Here is a 22,055-nt window from a genome sequence, read left to right on the forward strand (position 1 = left end):
CTGAACGGCTACCCTGAGGCACACCTGAGCAAGGTACCGTCCCCACACTCTGCTCCCCAGGCGTCCAATGGCTGCCCACTGAGTGACTGGGCTAAATGTAGAGAGGAATTTCCCCACAGGGATCAATAAAGTATACATTATTATTATTATTATTATAAAAATGTCCAAGAAATTCACAGAGAAAGCACAAGTAATAAATGTGCAAACAGTGAAATGAGTCAGAGACCTGAGGCTTTTTGTTTTTAAACAAAAGCCTGATTTTTGTTTATGCTTGTGCAAGTTTGCAAAGAGATCTGTACTGATTAGTGTGATAGCAGACAATAATAAATACAACATAATAATACAGTTGGACTCTATAGCTGTGATGAGGTAAGAGAGGGACTGTGTAAATTGTTTTATTCAGGAGTCTAATGGCCTGTGGGCGGAAGCTGTTTGAGTCTTTTAGTCCTCGATGTCAGACTCCTGTAGCGCTTGCCCGAGGGCGAACAGGTGTGAACAGGTGATGTTGTGGGTGTTTACTGACCTTCATGGTGTTTTTTAAGTACGAATAAGTACACTTTAAATTGTCAAAACATAAAATACAGCATTTATTTTTTACCTATAGTGTAGACGTCCTGGTTGGGTTGTGTGATTTGAATGTAAAATTCTACATAAATGTTCATAACTGGAAATGAGGCATCACATACACAAATGAAAAACATTTATTTGTAATCAAGGCCAACACAAATTCACTGAAGATGTCCCACAAAATATACACATGTAGTAGAAATATATGTTCCAAATGAAGGTATTTGTATTCATTCATTTAAAAAAAGTGTTTTAGCGTATAAAATTTTATAACAAAAAGTGTTCTTGCTCCATAATCAGTGATCATATATTCATTTCAACATGTAAAGAAAAAGAAACACAGGCTGAAGTTCATTGCGATACAGCAGAAAGAGATAACAAGCTTCTTCTTCTTCTTTTTTGGAATGAATCTCCTGCATTGGAACTCACTTCTGATATAATCTAAGTGGATCAACTGTCCCTTTGCTTTGGGTACCTTTTAACTTTATTTCATACATTCCCAGAATTAGACATAAGGCACATTAAAACAAGACTAAATTAAATCCATGTCAAGAATCTGAACATTTAACATAAACATTTAATATAAAACATCAATACAAATCGGCAGTGCCCAAAGCAGACCAAAATTATACAGAGAAGCCTTTAAAATGGTACAAACAGTATTAAGATAAAAAAATAAACAAACATTAGAGTTTAAGTGGGTTGATTTGTAGAAATTTAACCAGTCTTTTTATCCTGAAGCATTGGTTACTAAAACACTTTGTGTAGTAATGTTTTTTATTACTTTTTTTTTTTTAACCAATCCTGAAAGAACACCACAACTGTTGGTGGATAAACAATGCGGTTCTCCTCTGTATACATTAAGCAGATTAATTTAAGCCCAGAGGGGTTTGTGAGCTGTGCGATCATGCGACACTTTCCTGCACTCAGTCTGCAGCAGGCGGCTGTTAAATTTAATGAAGCAGCCAGAATGAGATTCACTGAACATTAGAGATGTCCACAACAGAAGAAAATGCTTCCTTAGAAAGCAGACACAGTCAAATGTAAATTCTTTGCCACTGTGTAACAACAGTGTTTACATTGTCACGTTACTCTGCCACAGGCAAATGAGATGTCAACCCACTTTCAAATAACGGAAGTAAATCTTTGTGTAATGTTGCTGTTGCCATCATATGGTACAGTACTGTGCAAAAGTCTTGAGTCACCCCATCGTTTCTTTACAGTGTTGATTTTTTTAGCGGTTGATCTCCAGGCTTTCTGAAGATGGTTTGCTTTTTCATTCATTCATCCCAATTCTTAGACCTGACTATTTTGAAGGAATGTTTTTTATATATGACCTGTTTAACACTGACCTGTGAATTATTTGCAAAAACCTAAGTTGCCCAACTCCAGGTATTAACCAGTGTTGTGTCTACACACAACAGACGACTTAGCGAAAAACTCACTTTAAATTGTATCTTTAGGCACTTTACTAGCTGCCTGTTGCAAAAACAGTATTGTCATAGAAGTATTTTTGCACCAACAAGGTGATTCCTAAAAACCTATTACGTGAAAAACCTAGCATAGCTTAGAATGGTGTGCAATTTGTACTTAAAAAATTTGAGGAAACAGAACAAGTGGCCAAAAAAGAAGGAGCATGGTATGGGTCTGCATTTCAACCATTGGTACCGGGAATCTTGTCAAAAATGATGGAATTATGAAAGCAAAAAAAAGTACCATCAAATTTTCACCCACCATGTAATACAATCTTGAACATGTCTGATTGGTAGTAATCCCAAACACACTGTCAATACAGTAAAAATGTACCTGGACAGAAAAACACACAGTGGAACACTAATAGTCAAGGATTGGCCTCCCCATAGGCAACATTACTGAGGCAGTGTGGGATCATCTTAACAGAGAATGGAGCAAAAGACAGCCAACAGCCAAAGAACATCTAAATGTCCTTCTGGAAGCCTGGAGAACTATTCCCAAAGGTTACTTTTTGCCTCACATACTCTATTACCATGTATGGTTGCATGTTTCAGTAGATCACTGCACCTATTTCACATTTTGCTAGCAAAATATAAAGAAACGAAGGGCAGCTCAGGATATTTGCACAACACTGTGTACTGAAGGCACCATGCAAAGAAGAAAGTTCCAGCAGCCAATAGCAGGTGAGCAGACTGTAAAAGTCTGCATACATGTTTGTTTTCACCAGCTTATCTTGTGAGGTAATACAGAGAGAACAGTGATGGGGCCAGTCACTGAGAGCCTCACAGTGACATCTGACCTCTAAATAGACTCCGATTCCAACCCTCAAACTTCTAGCAATGAGACTCCTTTTCACCAACAGGGACGTAGCCATCTCGAGAGATGGCTACGTCACCGTCACCGTCTGCTGCAAAGATGGTATGGAGTGCCTCCTGCTCCTGCTTTGTCTTTGGTAACTCAGTGGAAGGAGTGCTTAGAAGAACAAAACGCTGTGAACAGAAAATTGATTAAAAAACAAAGCATGTCAGTGATAGGATGTCTGACAAACTGATCGATTATTCTTCCATTTCTAATAAACCTTTTTTTAACTTAAAGACATTTATTATTCTCTCCCTCTCTCTCTGCCATCATTTCATTTCACCCAGTTATTTGGATTTTCGGTATTATCACCTCTTTGGATTCATCTTGTTGCCTGCTGGAATGATCTCAGTGGGATTTGCAATGGATTCATTTCATCTCTGCCTTGCAGGACTAGTTGTCATTTATCTGTAAACTCATTAAAAGGTACTCTTGCTCATTTACCTGCTTGCTTGTGTCTGTATTTGGGACATGGTTTTGGGAAGGTGGGGGTATGGTAAGTTACGATGTTTTCCTGCTGAAAACCTGCAACAATATTCTTATTTGGTGAATACCTTAACCAACAGAAGATAGAAGTTCCCTTTATTCACTTAAGATAATGGTGTATATAAATAAATATATTCAAATATTATGATGAATTCTATGGCAGCTGCCAATTTCAGACTATAGAAATAGTGAACGGATGATCCAGAACTTTTTCAAAGTAAAGCAAAAAGGAAATGCTCTCGAGATATGTATACATACTTCTATAACTATATTTCAGCAAACAAATTGAACTATTGTTCATTCAAAAATACTGAATTATGATGAATCTGACTGGTTTTGTTTGTGTGGTTCAATCTTTAAGGTGCCAGTTTTTTCATATACACAGAAAAATCCAAACAGTTTCGGACTTACTTCTCTCAGTGTTCCTGGGGTATTGTACAGTTTGAATGCCATACAAAGGGGTATGCAAAGCATGGAGGACAGAGCCAGGATCCAACCGATCCCATCCGCCCACAACGGGTACACATAATCATTGTTGTACTTCAAAGGTGAGTACTTGATTAAGGCAAAGGCAAAGGTTCCCTGTGTGAAAGTATGATAACACTGATAAATAACTGACATTTAATACACCAGTGAATACTTTGACTGTATAATTTTGGTATCATCTTAAGATATTAGCTGAGTTTTATTGACATGTATTTCTAATTTTGACCAGCAGAGGTTGCTCTACTTTCAGAAGAGAACTTAATAAAGCAAAACTCACAAAGCATGTTGCAGGAGTGAAGAAAAGCCAGCAGTATTTAATGGCAGGGCCGGGGCGATAGCCAATCATATCCTCAATGTTATCATAGAAGCGATCTGCACCTGTGGTTAGAGGAAAGTTGGATCAGTGTCAAGATTCACCCTGACCAGTAGAGAGCTTAAAAACCCCAGCACACTATTATTTTAATAAAACAAGTTGCAGTTATTTTCAACTAGTAATGATCATTTCTTTAATTCCTTTAAACTCAAACCACCAATCTACACCTTTCATTTTATGGATGGTCTCTATTAGCAAATTAAGCACTGAGCATTTTTAAGTTCCAACTTAAACTTAAAAATAATTAATCTTAAATAACAAACTCACCATAAACCCAACCGATGCAAACTGTCTGAAAAATGGCTACGAAGAGCAGGCACATCCCACTGGCTGCATAGTAGTCAAAGAGTTGGAAGACATACATGCCTCCCTGTGGGTACAGACAGACAGATGGACATGAGTTCACAAGTGTAAGGTAAAACAAATGAAAGACAACCTGCATGACGCAAAATATTGCTTTCGGGTCATTTATCCATTATGTGATTGGATTTTACTAAAGTGGAAACAATTTGCCAACAACAAAAGTTATTCACAGTTGGCTGTGTCACAGCATGATTTGTGCCAAGTGACTGAGTATGAAGGAATTTTAATAGGTTGCTAAAGAGAAGCTACAGTAGATGAACTCAGGCACTTTAAATGAGTTTGTCAGACTGCTTGGCGACAGTCTGACTTAGAAAAAAAAATCATAAAAAAAAACCCCAAACAAAATGCCCCAGTAACTTCACTTAAATTCACAAGGCCATGGATTGGTAGTATTTATGCTCAGTATCACTTTGAAATCAAAGTTATTGAATCAAATGTGATAAAATGCTTATTATGTATGTATTAAAACTGAAATAATTGCACAAACTAACCTCTGTCAGCATGATGAGGCCCAGGAAGAAGGATACTATTGCTACTGCCAGGATGAAGAGTTCCCTGCGGTTTTTACGGCGGAAGACGGAAGGATACATATCCACCACGGCTGTGACCAGGCTCTCCACACATACAAACTAATCAGGAAAAAAGCCAAAGTTATGGGATGTGCGTACTTTTTGATGTTGTGTACTGCATTTGTGTATGCATGTGCACAGACCAGCTGTTAATAAAAAAGTACTGAGCAACTGAGGAAAAATAGCAGAGCTGTACAAAGGCTACTAGTTGGGATTGTGTTCATATGACTATTATTTGAATTTTCTTTTTGTATGTGTTCTTGTGTGGGTTATTTTGCTACATGCTGGCCTCACCTGGCTGTCCAGTCCTAGAAATACTATCATAATGAAGAAGAAGCAGGCCCACAGAGGGGAAAAAGGCATCATGGTCACAGCTCGGGGATAGGCAATGAAGGCTAAACCTGGACCTGTTGTACACAGAAATCCCACTGAAGTTAGAATTTGTGTTTTTCTTTTCAATCAAGCACATATTTTGATATAATACTGACATGTTCAGTTCAACTGTCTGCGCTTTAGAAAATTGTATTCTGCCATGCATTGACTCACACCCAATAAACATCCTGCAGTACTGATCAATGCACCATATCTTTATATATACATCTATATAGATACATGAAAGCTCTGTGTGTTCCTCAAACTCGGGCCCTCTAGAAACCGCCTGGGAGTTGGAGGTTCTGCACAGTATCTAAGCTTTTCCTAGGACTTTGCTCTTCTGGACGGAGACCCTTTGATGTTGTGCCTGTTGATTACCACTACATCTGGTTGGTTGCCAGCAGCTGGAACTCAAAGGCTGCAACACAGGATGTTTTATCTTTGGTAGTGTCTCCTATCGGGACTTGGGGACATCTAGTCTATATTGTGCACAGATGTCCCTGTACACTATCCCAGCTGGGATATACTGCATCAACTTGCATCTTACATCCTGCTATTATATGTTGGATAGTCTTCACGACACCTTTGTACAGTCTGCAACTTGGGTCCTGTTGTCTATGGTGGACTCCTGCCTCTATGGATCTGATGGTATCTGTCAGAGGTACAGGCCAAGTTGGGGCTTGGTGGTCCATGACGGTTCCTTTTCCTGTTCCAATCACTGTCTGTCTTCAGCTGCCTCAGATCTCAACAGGGGCGGGGGGTGGGGCACTTATCTTCATCCTGCACTGTGACTCTGACACTCACTAATCCTCACCCCTTCCTCTAATCATTTTTCATAGTGCCTCAGGATTTTGGACTTTGGAGACCTCAGTGTATTGTGAGCAGTTTTTGTGTCTTGACATCAGAGGCATTTATCTCCTTATGTGGCTAACTTATTATTCCAGAATTGAAATGAATTATGTCAATAGTGCTCAATACACCTCCCACTGTGCTATAGGCTCTGGATCTTCACCTTCACCTTCAACTGCTACAAACGCTATTGCACTCCCATGTATTGCATATGACCTCTCTCAGTTGGATTAGTAGCTTTACATCAATTCCACATTGCAAGTCCTTGTCCATATTGGCTTTGTTCCACTACCCACATCAGTATTTACTGGTTTTTCAACCCCTGGCATGGACCTTGATGTACAAACCTATCTATCTATCTATCTATCTATCTATCTATCTATCTATCTATCTATCTATCTATCTATCTATCTATCTATCTATCTATCTATCTATCTATCTATCTATCTATCTATCTATCTATCTATCTATCTATCTATCTATCTATCTATCTATCTATCTATCTATCTATCTATCTATCTATCTATCTATCTATCTATACAATATAAGAACTACAAACCTGATTCAGCCACTTCTGAGATGGGCACATTTTGCTCGTAGGACATGAAGCCCAGGATGGAGAAGATGGCAAAGCCCGCAACAAAACTGGTACCACTGTTAAGGAAACAGAGGGCTACACAATCCCTGCAAACAGCACAACAAGAATATAATCACTGAAAATAAATTGTTGAAAATATTACCGACATTACATGGAACAGAATTACTTGATATGCTCACTATATATATATATGAGTGAGAGAGAGAGAGAGAGAATCATTACCTGTAGCAGTTGTTGTTATATTTGTTGTAGCTTCCTAGGGCAGTGAGGCAGCCAAGACAGATGGCAAATGAGAAAAAGATCTGAGTTCCAGCATCCATCCATACCTTTAAACAGAAATGAAAAAAATTAAGGATAAACTCAGACAGAAAAAGAAAAAACTAATGTTTATCAGCTTTCTACAGTGTTGTAAAAAATATTTTCCCCTTCATGATTTCTTTCTTGTTTTTGATTTTAATATTTGTCATAATTATTTGTCATATTTTCATGTCTCAGACGATCAAATACAGTTTAATATTACAAAGTGCAGTTTTCAAATGATGATTTAATTTATTAAGGAAAAAACCTAATCTAACCAAATCTACCCTGTATGAAAACAATGGGATGACCTTAAGAGAATATATTTCCTACAGAATAATCAGATGTCCTTGACAACCAAAGAAAATACAGACAAGTTTACACATTATTTTGGTTTGCATATTTTTGTGTTCCTGAAAGGCTCAGTCCAGTTTGAATGTTTGGAAACAGACTTCAATCCATAACATTAAGCAAGAACTACATTCGCTGTTAATTTGTTTCTTTCTTCTGCTTCGAATTAAAAGAAACCTTTAACACCCACCCATAAAATTCTCTTTAACCTCTTATCCAGTTTGCAGGAGCAGTTGACACTGGACAAAAGGCCAGATACAGCCCCACCAGATCACTGTGTGTAAGATCAGGGTAAGATAAGATTGTTTTGCACAACGGCAGCACCACACCCAAAAATGCAAATAGTGAACTCAGTCTTCAAAACCTCCCATGTGCCTTTTAATTTTTGAAAAAAGTCTACAAAAGTACACGTGGCTTGTGTTCATTCCCTAAAGGACAATAAAGGAGGGGTGGGGCGAGTGTTTGGAATTCAAACAAAAGCAAGCACAAAAGAAACTGCAAGTGTCCTTGTTACCACCCATATTCCCAACCCACTCTCATGTGATTGTTAAAACTGTTTAAAGCAACCAGTTGTTTAGTTAGTTTAAAGGCACAAAAATGAGAGACAGGATTCAGTCCCTCATCATAAACCAGGGGTGGACAACTCCAGGCCTCGAGGGCCGGTGTCCCTGCAGGTTTTAGATGTGTCCTTGGACCAACACAGCTGATTTAAATGGCTAAATTAGCTCCTCAACATGTCCTGAAGTTCTCCAGAGGCCTGGTAACGAACTAATCATGTGATTCAGGTATGTTGACCCAAGGTGAGATATAAAACCTGCAGGACACCAGCCCTCGAGGCCTAGAATTGCCCACCCCTGTCATAAACCTACAATAACTGGCTTTATCTTTTAGCTGTTCAATGATCCTCCAGCTTGTCCTTAAGTGTGTCAGTCTTCTGCGTGAAGCTAAAAAGGGAAACTTTTCTCAATTTGGTAATGTCTCAATGCCAAGAGAAATGTATTTTCTATCTCTTTTTTTCAGATAGACAGGATGATGGGTGGAGTAACTGTGTTAGCTTTATGTGGATGGATGAGTACATAAAGTCAAATTATAAACATAGAATGCAAATTTGCCCATTCAGTAACAGCCTTCAAAGCTTTATTGTTTTAATTGTGTTGTTCGATACTGAGCTTGCTGTGATGTTCCTTTTTGCTTTTTTTGAGCAACCACCCCAATGTGGCTAGTGACTTTATGAGGCCATAAAAGTGAACAACACAAAGTAACAGTGCACTCAATTCAAAATCTTAAGTGCTGTATCCGGTGTTTGCTTTTGACAAATCTGAAAAGCTTTTCTTAAGAGCAAAAAAGCAAAGCAGTGAAAATCTATCTGAACCTGAAATCACATCTTTGCCTATGGGATGGATCAAACAGTCATGCTGACAATTTCTCGTAAACAGTGGTGACTTTCCAAGAAATTACAAATGTACAATACAACAAAAACGTTTAAAGATGATTCAATACATATCTTTAGAAATTTTTTGTGTTAAAAGCTGCCAGTCTCACAGTGAACCATTAAGTACATGATCAGGCCAACCCTCTACGAAAGGTCTGGGAGTTGAAGGTTCTGCACAATATCTTAGCTCTTCCTATGACCCTCTGATGTTGAGCCTGGAATCTGTTGAAGCTGTTCTTCCAGTTTTGGGGTTACAGCTCTTAATGTTCCTGTTACTACTGGAAATGCTTTGGGCTTATATTCCATATCTGTTCCAGTCGTTCCTTCAGGCTCTAGTACTTCTCTATTTTCTCGTGTTTCTTCTTCCTGATGTTGCTGTACGCTGTAATTGTCACGTCTATCATAACTACATTTTATGCTTCTTGTTAACCATCTCTATGTATGCTTGGTTGCCAGCAGCTGGAACTCAAAGTCTCACAGGACCTTTTATCCCTGTTGTTCCCAACCACCTTTGGTAGTGTTTCCCATCAGGACTTGGGGACGACTTCTGGTCTATATGCAGCACAGGTGTTCCTGTACACTATACCAATTACTTATGCAGTAGCTGGAATACACTGGATCATATTGCATCCTGCTGTTATATGTTGGATAGTCTTTGCCACATCTTTACACAGTCTGCAACTTGAGTCTTGTTGTCTATGGCAGACTCCTGCCTCTTTGGATCTGATGCTTAAGTCCTGGTGCTGTGCTGCCGTAATCAGAGCTTCTACGCTGCCCTTTAGGCTGGTCTTTTTTAGCAATTGGTGGGATTTCTTGATGTCAGCCACTTTGTTTATTTACAGGCTATGTTGGGACTTGGTCCTCCATGAGGGTTCCTCCTCCTGTTACAGTCACTGTCTGTCTTCAGCTGCCTGAGGCATTCTTGGAGCACAACATCTCAGCGGGGGCGGAGGGTGGGGCATCTTCTTAATACATTCACAGATACTCTGTTGTTTAATCCTGGAATTGTGGCTCTGACAATCACTAATCCTCACCCTACTTCTTTTTGTTTTTCATAGATTCTTAGGATGCTGGACCTTGACTGGGGACCTCTGCATTGTGAGCAGGTTTTAAGCCAGTTTATATCAAGTTTCTGTCCTTAACCCAAATTTTATTAGCTTGTCTCTCAGATGCCACAGTCTTGCCAAATTAGCAGATGGATCAGTCAGTACTTGTGTAGTGGAACAGATGAAAGGCTGTGTTTCTCAGATTTGATCTGCATGCCTGGACATGTGTTTTTCTGACAATGTGAACCACTGTTCGCCACCTCAGCACAAGTGTATTTTTTTTTTAACTTACTTGGGGGTCAGACAGTCGATTGATGTCGGGGTAAAGGTAGAAGTGGATTCCAATGGAGGCCCCTGGCAGTGTTACTCCTCTGATCAGGAGAACCAGGAGCATTACATATGGAAAAGTAGCTGTGAAGTAAACTACCTGGAAGGAAACAAAATTTTCTTGTGATTCTAACATCTTTTAAAACAATTCCTACCATTCAAGGAGCTTTTAATTTCAATTAAATGTGTTATTTTCTCTCCCTTTTTTTTTTTTCAAAATGTGACTTCTTTAGTCTGCAAAAATTTCAAATATGAAAAAAGTAGAATATCTTTGGTAGCATTAAGCAGTGCGGATTTTCATTATATGAATTTGGTTAAATGCAAATCTTTGTTTTTCATTTATTACAAACAACAAAAGATTGTTGGAAGACTGGTATTTAATGGTGCATATCAATAACAAAACACAGATGCTGTTCTAACTGTGAACGTTTAGCATGGGAGGGTTTATTATTATTATTTTTCTTTTTTTACCTTGCCTGTGGATTTCACTCCCTTCCATACACAGAAGTAACAGATTACCCATGCAAAGGCAAGACACAGAGCCAGATCCCAGTTCAGAGAACCAATGTGGTCAATACCTGAAGATATTCTCAGTACTCTGCGCCTAAATCGAAAACATACGCACAGGAGAAAAACTAATTATTATACCTAATGTACTGATACAAACCCTTAGGAACCAGAAGCTATGAGTTAAAAAGCGGAGAGAAACAAAAATAAGACAACTTTGACCAAGTAGTTTGACCTAATTTAATCCAAACCTCTAGAATAATTTTTTGTTTAGTAAATCTGTTGGTATGTAAGGTCATTTGAGGACATGGTCAAACAAAAGGACACTTACTCCCAGAACTCAATGACAGGAGAGGTGGTGTTCTCATGGTGATTGATGGAGGTATTCCCCTTCTGAAATGGCATACAGGAATCTTGAATGAAGGACAGACAAAAAGACATTCAATCCTGTGAAGAAATCCAAGCGTTCTCCAAGGTTTCCAAGTTACACACAGGCAAGACAAACAAGTGCCGACACCGAGACAGACAGAAACAGTTTTCCTGCAGCATTCACTCCCTTTATTCAAAAATATGGAAAAAAAAATCATAAAAGGAGGTTTTATCTGCATGCCTAAAAGTAGTCTTTAGAGACCTTTAGAGATGCTGACCTAGGTATCCTTGATTGAAGATTACACCAATAGTATGTGCAGCACCGGCAAGGATTTTCGGCACTTCACATGCTAAAATTCTTAAACATCATATGGTAAATGGTAAATGGCCTGTATTTGTATAGCGCTTTTACTAGTCCCGCCTAGGGACCCCAAAGTGCTTTTACACGTCCAGTCATCCACCCATTCACTCTCACATTCACACACTGGTGGAGGCAAGCTACAGTTGTAGCCACAGCTGCCCTGGGGCAGACTGACAGAAGCGAGGCTGCCATATCGTGCCATCGGCCCTTCTGGCCAACACCAGTAGGCGGTAGGTGAAGTATCTTGCCCAAGGACACAACGACTGAGACTGTCCGAGCCGGGGCTCGAACCGGCAACCTTCCGATTACAAGGCGAACTCCCAACTCTTGAGCCACGATCGTCCCCATAATTCAGTTGGCAGTGACTCCAAACATACAGATACAGATGCCAAAGAACTGTCAGTGACAAGAAAAACAAGGGGTCTGCCCCTTTCACTCCTCCTGTGGTTTACATGGATATTAACTGTTCTGAAATGTTGCATATTGTGTATGACAGGTTGTCTACACTTTGAATACAAAAAATTGTATGACAGATATGACCAATCATAGAAATTCCATGAGCTATTATAATTTGCTGGTTTCTATGATCTTAACCAACATAAACATGATCAGTATCCCTTTTTCTCAGTTTATTGTATCACAATTGTATTCATTTATATATGTATTTATCTATAGACAGCCTACAGAGAGGGCTTTTCAACCAATCCAAACTGCCCGACATGGATGACACTGTGTGTAGGTCACATTTGCTGCTTTTGTCTATTGAGAAAAAAAAGATGCTTTTCCATTATTGTTCATAGTGACAGTGTAAGATAATTGAATATTGTATTTATGTATTGTGTTGGAATATGGCCATTAAAGAAATATATACCATGTGGACAGCAAAGTCATACACACCAATAAGAACTTTCTTAGTAATATATGATAAACAGAGATACAAAATCTTTATGTCTTACTTGTGTTCCAGCTATTGTTGCAGGATGCCCAGGGCAGATCCCAGGTGAAGGAGTGGAACAGAAAGAAGATGGCCCAGGCTAACACAATAATGTAGTAGATGTTCAGCAGAGCAACAATTACCTGGCTGCCATAACCCAGGCCTGAAACAGAAAACAAGCTTTTGGTGATAAGCAATAAAATACCACTATTACCAATCCTTTGACTTGATTGGTCAGGCCAGTTAGGTCATTATTTTTCCACAGTACCTGTCGCTGAACCAACATACAGTCAGGTAACTGTGCAAATGTATATATTAGTAAGTATTGTTTAGTTTAGTTCCACAGAGGCGTACTTTAATATTGTCACATTCTTGTGACATGTACTAGTCGAAGCACAGCTGGAGATGTACTGAATCTGTTTTTGTCACTTGTTAACAGCAGCCTGTAAACACTATAGCTCCACTGAAGCTAATTGTGCTGTGTCTGATGTGATCCACCCAAAGTTGTCAGTTCAAGTAAGGAGAAAGTTTCAGTTACATGACCGTTTCCTTCACTCGACCCTGCACAACTTGCAGTCCCCTATATCCATTTACTTTGTACTGTATCTTTTTTCAGTGTTGTTCTACATTTTTGTTAGGAATACTCTGTAGTTCACAAGCAGCTGCTGCAGACAATCACATATTTACATTTAACACATGAATTAGACAAATGTATCCATGTATGGTACTGTTAACACCATAAAATATCCATAAATTGATTTCTTGGGAAAACAAGTTGATTACCTTCAAACAAAGGGCAGATTTTCCTCCAGCAGGTAATGCCTCCCTCACTGGTGTACTGACCCAATGCTGTCTCCAGGAAGAAGACAGGGATCCCACAAGCAAACAAGAAGATGAGGTATGGTATAAAAAAGGCACCTGTACACACACAGATTGAAGTTGTTTTCAACATGTCCTCGAGCAATGTGGTGCAGTTAGGACTGCTGCATCACATACTGCAAGGTAAGGTTGCAAAAAGTTTTCTAGTAAAACATCCTGCTCCAAAGTTATTTTGCTAGAATGAGTTGGCTTGCCTGGCCTACTCATTCACTATTTTATTGATTGTCTTGGAATTTCTCACATGTTAGCTCATGTATTTTTTTTTCTTTCAACGCTAATGCATACATTAGTAATTATAAAACATTATAATTAATCCAACTTTCAAGCAAAGCACTTGTAGTTTATCAGTTTAATTTGCATGCTAGGTAGACTACTCTTTCCAAAGGAAAGGAAATGATGCATAAAGTCTACTACATCTACTAATCTGAAGTGTCTTGTGGCTGTAATCTTGCCACCAGACCCCGATGCAGTGCATGACTGTGTAAATGCAAAAATAAACTAAAGATATCTCAAGATAACGAGGTAACGAGCAAAAAACGTTCATTGGCGACACTCACCTCCTCCATTCTTATAACAAAGGTAAGGAAAACGCCAGACATTCCCAAGGCCAATAATCTCTCCTGCCACGGACAGAATAAACTCAACTTTGTTGCCCCATTGTCCCCTTTCTGTCATCTTCTCCTCTGTACTGGGTACAATGTCCAGCGGCCTGCTGTGCCCATTAGAAGTTTCCACCTTGGACGTGTTTTCCATATCGTTTGATTGACCTAAGAAATTGAACATAACATAGTGTCAGGATTTGTTTTAAAGGCAGACCCAAATGTGGACCAGAACACAGAGTTGAACAGAGCATAACAAACAAACAAACAACCCACCTACCCCCAAAAATGACCAAAACCAACACAAAGTCCAAGCATCACAAGGGACAAAGTAGACGCTGAAAGATAAAGGGAAATGCTATAGTTTGGTTTAGCTTAGTTTACTTTAGTAAAATCTCCCTTAGCTGCAGAAATGCAGCAGCTATTCTTCCTGGTACACCATGGAAACAAAAACTTCAATGAAACACTTACAAATACTAAACAGTAACAGGAACCTAAATATAATGTTTTATGTTTATGATTAAGTTTGGATGTAAATGGTGAATTTTGGATTCAAACATACCACTGTGGGGTTTTTTTCATCCAAAATGAAATGAATAGATACAGTTGTGGTCACAAGTTTAAATCATTTTGAGAGTTTCTCTAATCCACACAGGGTCATAATTATATCCCCACCCTAATATTTGGTTAAATGTCTCTTACTAATTTGCACCTCGGCCAGACAATCTAAACAAGCTTCTGCGATATGGACCCAGCTTTTAAGCCACAAAGAGTAAATATGGTTGAGATCAGGGTTTTGGAAAGGCCACTTCAGAACATAATGTTAACCTGCTTTATCCATTCCAAAACCAGTTCTGAAGTGTGTTTGGGATCATTGTCTTGTTGGAACAGCCACTTGTGTCCAATGTTCAACCACTGAGCTGCTGATTTTAGGCGAAGATGAAGAATTTGGAAGTCGTCCACCTTCTTCATGTTTCCACTTTGTGCAATGTACCAGGATCACTGGCAGCAAAACAGATCCAGAACATGATGCTACCACCACCATGCTTGAAAGCATGAAAACTGCTACAATGTTCTTAAGACTAAAAGCCTCACATTTACTCCTCCAAACTCATCACTAAGGCCAAATTGCTCAATCGTTGTTTTGTGTGACAATAAAGCTTTCATTCAGAAGGCATTTATGGCTTGTCCAATTTCAGTAGAGCTTAAAGGTGTCAATTTTGGAGCATTGACTTTATCATCACTCCACCATGTAAAAATAAATCATTAAAAGCCCCAAATTACCATAGAATTCATGCCTATGATGATTGCATGTAAACTTCTGTAGATTGCTGCAAAACGTCATACATTATTTGTCCCAGTCACTCTCATTTCAATACAAACATGACAGCAGTTTGTACAGACTGAACTTTTTTGTCTATAAAATTAACACGTTTGATTGCTTCATAAAAAGTGTTTCCATACATTTGTGATGATACGCAGCTGCAACAATTCTGACTGAGATTTGTTTCTGCATTTTTATCCGTGAAAATGTTTGCATTCAGGATAATGCACCAACAACCTCAACAGGAGATTAAGCAATTTCAGGACCTTGGGTAGTTCTTGGTGAACATTTATATGATGTGCCATCTATTATTGTATTTACAAAAGCCAAAATGTATGCCATCTTTTTTGTGCGTTGAATGAGGTCAGCAATTACTTGAGTTATGTGACCACATTAGAAGTTGGTCAGGACCTCTGCCAAACCCTGTTTTGGGGCCAGCACTACTGAAAGAATTTCTCTCTATGGAGGAAACAGACAGCTCACTGACTGTGCTCACTCCTGTCAGGTTGCATTAACAGGCTTCTCACAGTCCATCTGTTACCCCTTTTTCCTCTCTCTGGAACACATTATGGTCATCCTTCTGCAGGAAACACGCTCACACTAATCCGATTACAAAAATGTACCAATTCTTTTCCCCTTCCTCCTCCCCCCCCCCCCCCCCCCCAAATATCCACACAAACACAAGTTACATGTAGTGTGACCTAGTTTAACAGGAGTAGTTTCTCCATGTTTTCTATGTTTACGTCTGAAAACAGCACGGGGGATAGAAGGTTCATTTATCACAAAGCCTTGTGTGAAGCCATCTTCAGGAATTCGCTCCTGCTGATAAAGGGCAGAGGTGGAGCACAAAAGTGACTTTGTATGTGATGTGTACATAGGGATGGAGGTTAGAACCACTTTAGGAGCCAAAATCTCAGCGACAGAGCCAAATTGTGGCCGAGGTAAAAAATAGAGCTCTTGTTTTCGGAAGCTACTTGGTGGGAATGAAGGCTCAGTTCAACAAAAGTGGAGTGGCCTTGCAGCCAGATCACAGTTTACCTCCCCTTTTCACAGTTTCTCTGTGGGCCAAGTGCCTCACTTCAAAAAGCATAATTTTAATAGGCTCTAAAAGATCGAACTTACAATAGCCTTTCCTTGCTGAAATAGTAGGTATTCACACACGTTCAATACAGGACATCAGAGAGAGGCACACTGTGAGAAAATGTGCCAAAACTGAGAACAAGCTCATAGAGGCAAAAAGGACCTTCTTCCTAGGAAACGGAGCCAACATTTCCTCTTTCTGAAACATAATGGGCTGACTGAACCACTGAGTGACCGACAGACTGAGCTACTGAATGACTGGCCGACTGACTGAAGGTTAGGCTGACTTTGTGGTCCAGTATTGTATTGTAAATACATCAAAGTGGGTAAATAATTCTTGTAAACTAAATTTTTAGTATTCAAAATGTTGCCTGATAAGTAGGGCTATATTATAAGATCTGGGTTTTGTGTCCTTATAATAGGATTCTGAACTGAGTCAAAAAATATTCACATATAGGTGAATTCACAGGGTTATTATTTTCAAATCCAAAATCAGACTGACTTAATTTTGAGTGGGTAACACTGTGAACGTAAATACTGTAAATCTATAATGAAATTAGCCTGTGGAAAGAAGTTAAAAAGTTTACTTGTAATGGTTGTGCACAACTTGATTATTGACGTGCAAATTGTCATGACCACTGATCAACAACCATTGATCAGTGGCCTAGTTTTAGTCGTTGTGCAAATGTACTGTTTATAAGGTTGTGAAAACCTGCAGTCAGCTGAGACTGAAGAAGTCACTTGGATGAGTGACGAAGCGTTTCTCCCACTGAAAACACTGAACAATGAACAGAATCAGCCTTTTGGGATTTTGATCTTAAGTGGGCCCAAAGAGTGAAACTACACTTTCCACATTTAATCCCTGAGATTTCTTAATATAAGATAATGAAATTTTTACAATTTACAATTACAATTTTGGCAGCACATCTCAGTTTTTCTACATGATAAATGTGTAAAATTACAGAAAAGGTTCCAGTAGCTCACTGCCCAGACTGTCCCATATTCATAAAACGGATGTTTCTATAGTAGACAGTGAAATTTTAATAATTTTTCTGTCATTTAATTGTTTATCTATTACTGAACTGAACATTGGTGCATAATGAATGGCTGTAGGCTAGGTCTTTATCAGCAGTGAAAACTGTAAAGCTTTTTTTTTTTTTTAAGTTAAGTTTCCAATATTTATACCTTCTTTAATATTTTGTAAACCCATTCAGCAGGCCGGATTGCAGTCTTTGCCGATCGATTCTGACTGTGTTTGACATCCCCTGCTCTAAGTTCAGTGGGACTGTAAACAGTAATGTATTAAAAAAAAAATCTGTTATCACTCAGAGGGGCTGGAAGAAAACTCAACAACTTGGTCTATGGCGAAGTTCTTTCACAATCAACGGGTTATTCCCCCCCCCCCCCCCCCCCCCCCCCCCCCCCCTAAAGCTTAGTTAGTGTTTTACAAGACTAAAATGGTTGTGTTCAGTGATGTACTCAGAAAGATGTCGTTTTGGTTCCAGCAGACATAACCCGTCGATGTCCAACAATCAGACTAAGTTTACACAATGTAATTAGGCAACACGTTCTCGGGTTGATGAAATAATCAATTCCGACACCACGTGAGAACACTGAATGTAACGTTTTCTGCTGAAACCCACAAACTGAACGGTTATGTAACGACACTCATCTTTTACCTTTTCACTAAAGCATATCAGTTTTCACGCCTGCTTGGTTGGAATGGTAGAGGAGTCAACTGGATCCGCGCTCCCTGTGCAGTGCGCGCTCCCGACGCATTGGAAACAAATTCTGTCGGGGATAACTACCTTGGCACAACACCTGCCATAACCTGTTCTCGGAAGAGATCCTTTACAAAACAACCGCACAACGGTAGCTAACGGTCGGAGCCTCATTATGTGCAACTTGCTCTGAGTGCAGGTGTTAGGAAGAGGAGCCCCGGGCATTATTTGACTGTGAGATGCCAAAAACCAACAGCACGGAGATTTCTCAAGGCTATTTTACTCACACTTTGTTTTCATAATCACGTTTTAATACTGAACACCACACTGTCGGCCAGCTGTGTATATTTCCTGTCGTCACTATATCAAATCCTCTCACGCCATCTACTCTAAAAAACACACGTTGTAAGTTGCATTGCTTGAATGTGGACACTGGATTCATCGGCCATCAGTTAAATACTGCACAAGAAGTCGTCTCAGAGATAAATGAATAAGCTTAGCATTTGAGCTAATCAATCTTTTTTTCTGACATTTTGTAATTTTTGGTGTTACATCTAAGAAAAAAAAAAGAATGCTTGATAGACACGATGCAATGAAAAGCACAGTTAGTTAATAAGAATTGCATTTTAATCAAAAGCTCTTGCTTTAGATGAGAAGTGCATTTAATCAGGTTTTGCAGGCTTTCTTTTTAATGAACAGAAATAACAACTGCAGACAATGAAGGAAACGGCTTGCTGAAAAAATTTTAGTATGTTTTTTTGTTTTTGTCTTTTTACACAGCAGCACTTCATGGATAAATCAGGAAGCGTTGCAGAGATCAGGTTAATAAACTAAGTGTCCCAAGAGCTTTCACTAAGCTTCTGTGCCAAATAAGTTTGAAGCTTTCTGGAGCAATGACTTCACTTATTTTTTTCATCTGTGGACCCAGAACAATATAAAGTGTTTAATAATCAAAGCTACTCACCTTTCATAGTGTTAAAGTGTGACAGTTTCCAGGAGAGAGTAGACCATATGGAGCTCTGCTGCCGCTTCAGGTTTCACTATATAACACGCTTGTTATATAGTGAAGGGGGCGGAGAAATTGAAAACTTTGGTGAAGCTGAGTGATTTTCCCTCTGCTTTGCCCCCCCCCCCCCCCCCCCCCCCCCCCACACACACACATTCTCTGCCATCCATTTCTATTCAGAGACCCCCACACTGAAATGCACACACACCAACTCCCCACTGCACACTAGAGGTCTGTGCTGTCTCACCGTGGTGGTTGCATAATTACGTAACCTTTTGACACGCACATTCTCCCAGGGTCTGTTCTGAGAGCAACTACAAAGTACGGTGGAGACACTGGTTGGACTATATGTACCATCAGCACACATGTTCAGTCATGTTTGTTACTGGGGCTGGTATGCAGAAATGCATCATGCTTAGTTTGTGCAACTTTGAATCATCTGCTCACATGAATCGTTCTAGTTGTTTCTGCTGTCTCTCTTCAGTATTTTCCTACTCCTGGGAATTAAAATATCCATCCTGCTTCATGAAGTCCCGGCTCCAAAAACACCATTAATTCAGACCACGAAAAAGGAGGCTTTATTCCCTCAATCCTTCTTCACAGTCCCACAAGCCCATTCAGATTTTTTTTCCCACCACAGGGGTCCAGATGGGTCTAGTTCAAGGCATTTGTTATAAGGTCACAATGCAGAGGATCTGTGTGGAGGTGGAGACAGATTTAAGGACAGAGTTAAGATGTTCTTAACTCCACCCACCACCCCCACCAACTCACTCAACTCCATCTCCTTTGTTCCCCCACTGTTCCATCGTTTTAAAACGTATGCATTATCCATACAAATGAAGCCATCCGTGATTCCCTTTAGTTTCCTCTAGTGTGACAAACTGAACACACAGGGCATCTGAAAAGTTGCAAATATGAGCATTGCATTGTAAGTAAAGTTTTTTTCAAAGTTACATCAAAAAAGAAAAATACAGAGTATGTAAAGTAGTCAGACAAACAGAGGAAAACACAGAAGAGAAACTTAGAAGTGCAAAAACTCGTCTAAACAAATAGTTTAACCGCTGTTAACACGTACAAACAGGTATCAGTGGTTTCTAAGCTTTTTTCGCCACCCAAAGGGCCCCTTTTCATAGATAAAAATGCAACTCTGACCTTCACCAAGGTGGAACCACTGCTTTAAATTATTACAACTACTTCATACGCTTCTGTAGCAACATGTGTAGACAAGCAAAACCAGGTAAAAGACACTGAAGAGCTCGGCAATGGGCTGCGTTTCCTCGTCTTTTTCTGCTGCTCCCTTAAGTGTGCAGCCACAAATCACAACTCTGATTATCCCCTTTTCATTTAAAAAATAAAATAAAGCAAAACAAATAATCAACAAATGAAATATCCTCTGTATATTTTAAATCTAATGTCAGGTTTGTTCATTTTTCAATCTCGCAAAATCAGTTCAGTTAGTTTTCTTTTTTTCAGAAGTGTAACTTTAATATATATTTTCATTAATTGAAAATGTTTTTTTATACAACGTTTTAGTTTTTAGTTTAGTTTTAGCTACCTGTAACAAGCTTGCTCTGTGCATTCTCCAGGGTCCATCTGGTCTCCACAGATCAAACAGAAGTGTGCTGGTTAAACCATATGTGTAAACACATCTTGTTTAATGCTTGCTGAGACTATAGGTTAAAATCTAATCCACAGCAGTTTGACTGGATTAGGCGACCTTAAAATGTGTCGGTTAAGGTTAAAAAAGATGTTATATAGCTATTTACAAAAACCTTTTTTTCCCAAGAAGCATTAGGCCAGTCATAAAATACCCACAACTGTAATTCCAATTGATCCAAATGAACTCATTTACCCTCTCTAAAGCAACAAGACAGACATTATTAGGCAATTCACATCAATGTTTGACAGACAACTCTTGCCTCATCCATGATTTTAATGGTGAATAAAGGTGAATGCGAAGATCAAAGTGGCTGCAGCAGAGCAAGGGGGCAAACATAGCAGTTGGTGACTTCCATGTGTTTTAAAATAATGATTTTCATCAAAGTATAAAAAAACAACAAAATACCCCATCATATATTGAAATTATATCATTTTGTCTCACTAGTTTTAAGCCTCTCAAAATGAGTGGCTAGGTTTAAAATGGTTTTAAGTTTTTTCGATAACCCACTGATCATTGTCCAAAACACTACATTGGAACCTTCAACATGAAAATGTGTTAGTTTGTTAACTTGCAGAGGAGGAACTGCAACGAGAAAATTATAATCTTATAGACAACAGTGTTCTTTCCTCAGGAGCTGTACAGTTCCCTCCATTCATGGATAAAAATGATCTTGGTCTTTGTATCACACTTACTTGATACCTTTTTAGTTAAATTAAAATACTGCTATATTTTCTGGAGTATGATAAGGACATAAGTAACACAACAACTGAAAACCCAAGCATTATTTTTTTTAATCAGGCCTCCTTGAGTCGCATACACCCTACAAGAAGGCCTGCCTAAGAAGAATTGAGCTACTCCTCAGCCTATCCATCTCCAATCTGTTGTACAAAGTGTACTAGTGTACTTTGAAAATGTCTTGAGCCACCCCTCCTTTAAAAATACTTTCCTGCGAAACTGTTGCAGAGACTTGTTGAAAATTGCAAAGATACATGCAAAAACAGCACATAAGGTCACAGAGCTTAACAGACTTTGTACAGTTCTGACAAGCATGAAAGTCAATATTGGGAATGATCACCTTAGGCACACTTTCCTGCAAAAGTAGTCTGCAGGAATAGTTCTCTAGGCATCTTGAGGGGCATTAAAAGATCTTCTTTGGTTGTGGGCTTAT

At 39.1% G+C, this 22,055-nt stretch overlaps 1 protein-coding gene across 2 annotated transcripts; it reads right to left on the bottom strand.

Moving 5' to 3' along the window:
- Positions 1 to 688: 688 nt before the first annotated feature.
- On the bottom strand, positions 689 to 21,623 carry slc6a13 (solute carrier family 6 member 13). Of its 2 annotated transcripts, none has more exons than XM_085166156.1 (15): positions 20,783 to 21,623; positions 14,055 to 14,264; positions 13,402 to 13,536; positions 12,641 to 12,781; positions 11,286 to 11,367; positions 10,919 to 11,051; positions 10,413 to 10,547; positions 7,217 to 7,320; positions 6,956 to 7,080; positions 5,470 to 5,582; positions 5,098 to 5,235; positions 4,511 to 4,613; positions 4,148 to 4,248; positions 3,796 to 3,966; positions 689 to 3,029 (listed from the first exon to the last, which is right to left on the bottom strand). In XM_085166156.1, exons 2-15 carry the CDS (start codon positions 14,248 to 14,250, stop codon positions 2,874 to 2,876), a joined length of 1,833 nt encoding a protein of 610 aa, XP_085022282.1. In that variant the 5' UTR covers positions 14,251 to 14,264; positions 20,783 to 21,623; the 3' UTR covers positions 689 to 2,873. The 2 variants fall into 2 exon arrangements, with proteins under 2 accessions (XP_085022282.1, XP_085022281.1); XM_085166155.1 differs by lacking the exon at positions 20,783 to 21,623 and adding an exon at positions 19,186 to 19,330.
- Between the last annotated feature and the right edge of the window lie 432 nt (positions 21,624 to 22,055).

Source organism: Neolamprologus multifasciatus, chromosome 7 (assembly GCF_963576455.1).
Source record: "Neolamprologus multifasciatus chromosome 7, fNeoMul1.2, whole genome shotgun sequence".
Classification (NCBI taxonomy): domain Eukaryota; kingdom Metazoa; phylum Chordata; class Actinopteri; order Cichliformes; family Cichlidae; genus Neolamprologus; species Neolamprologus multifasciatus.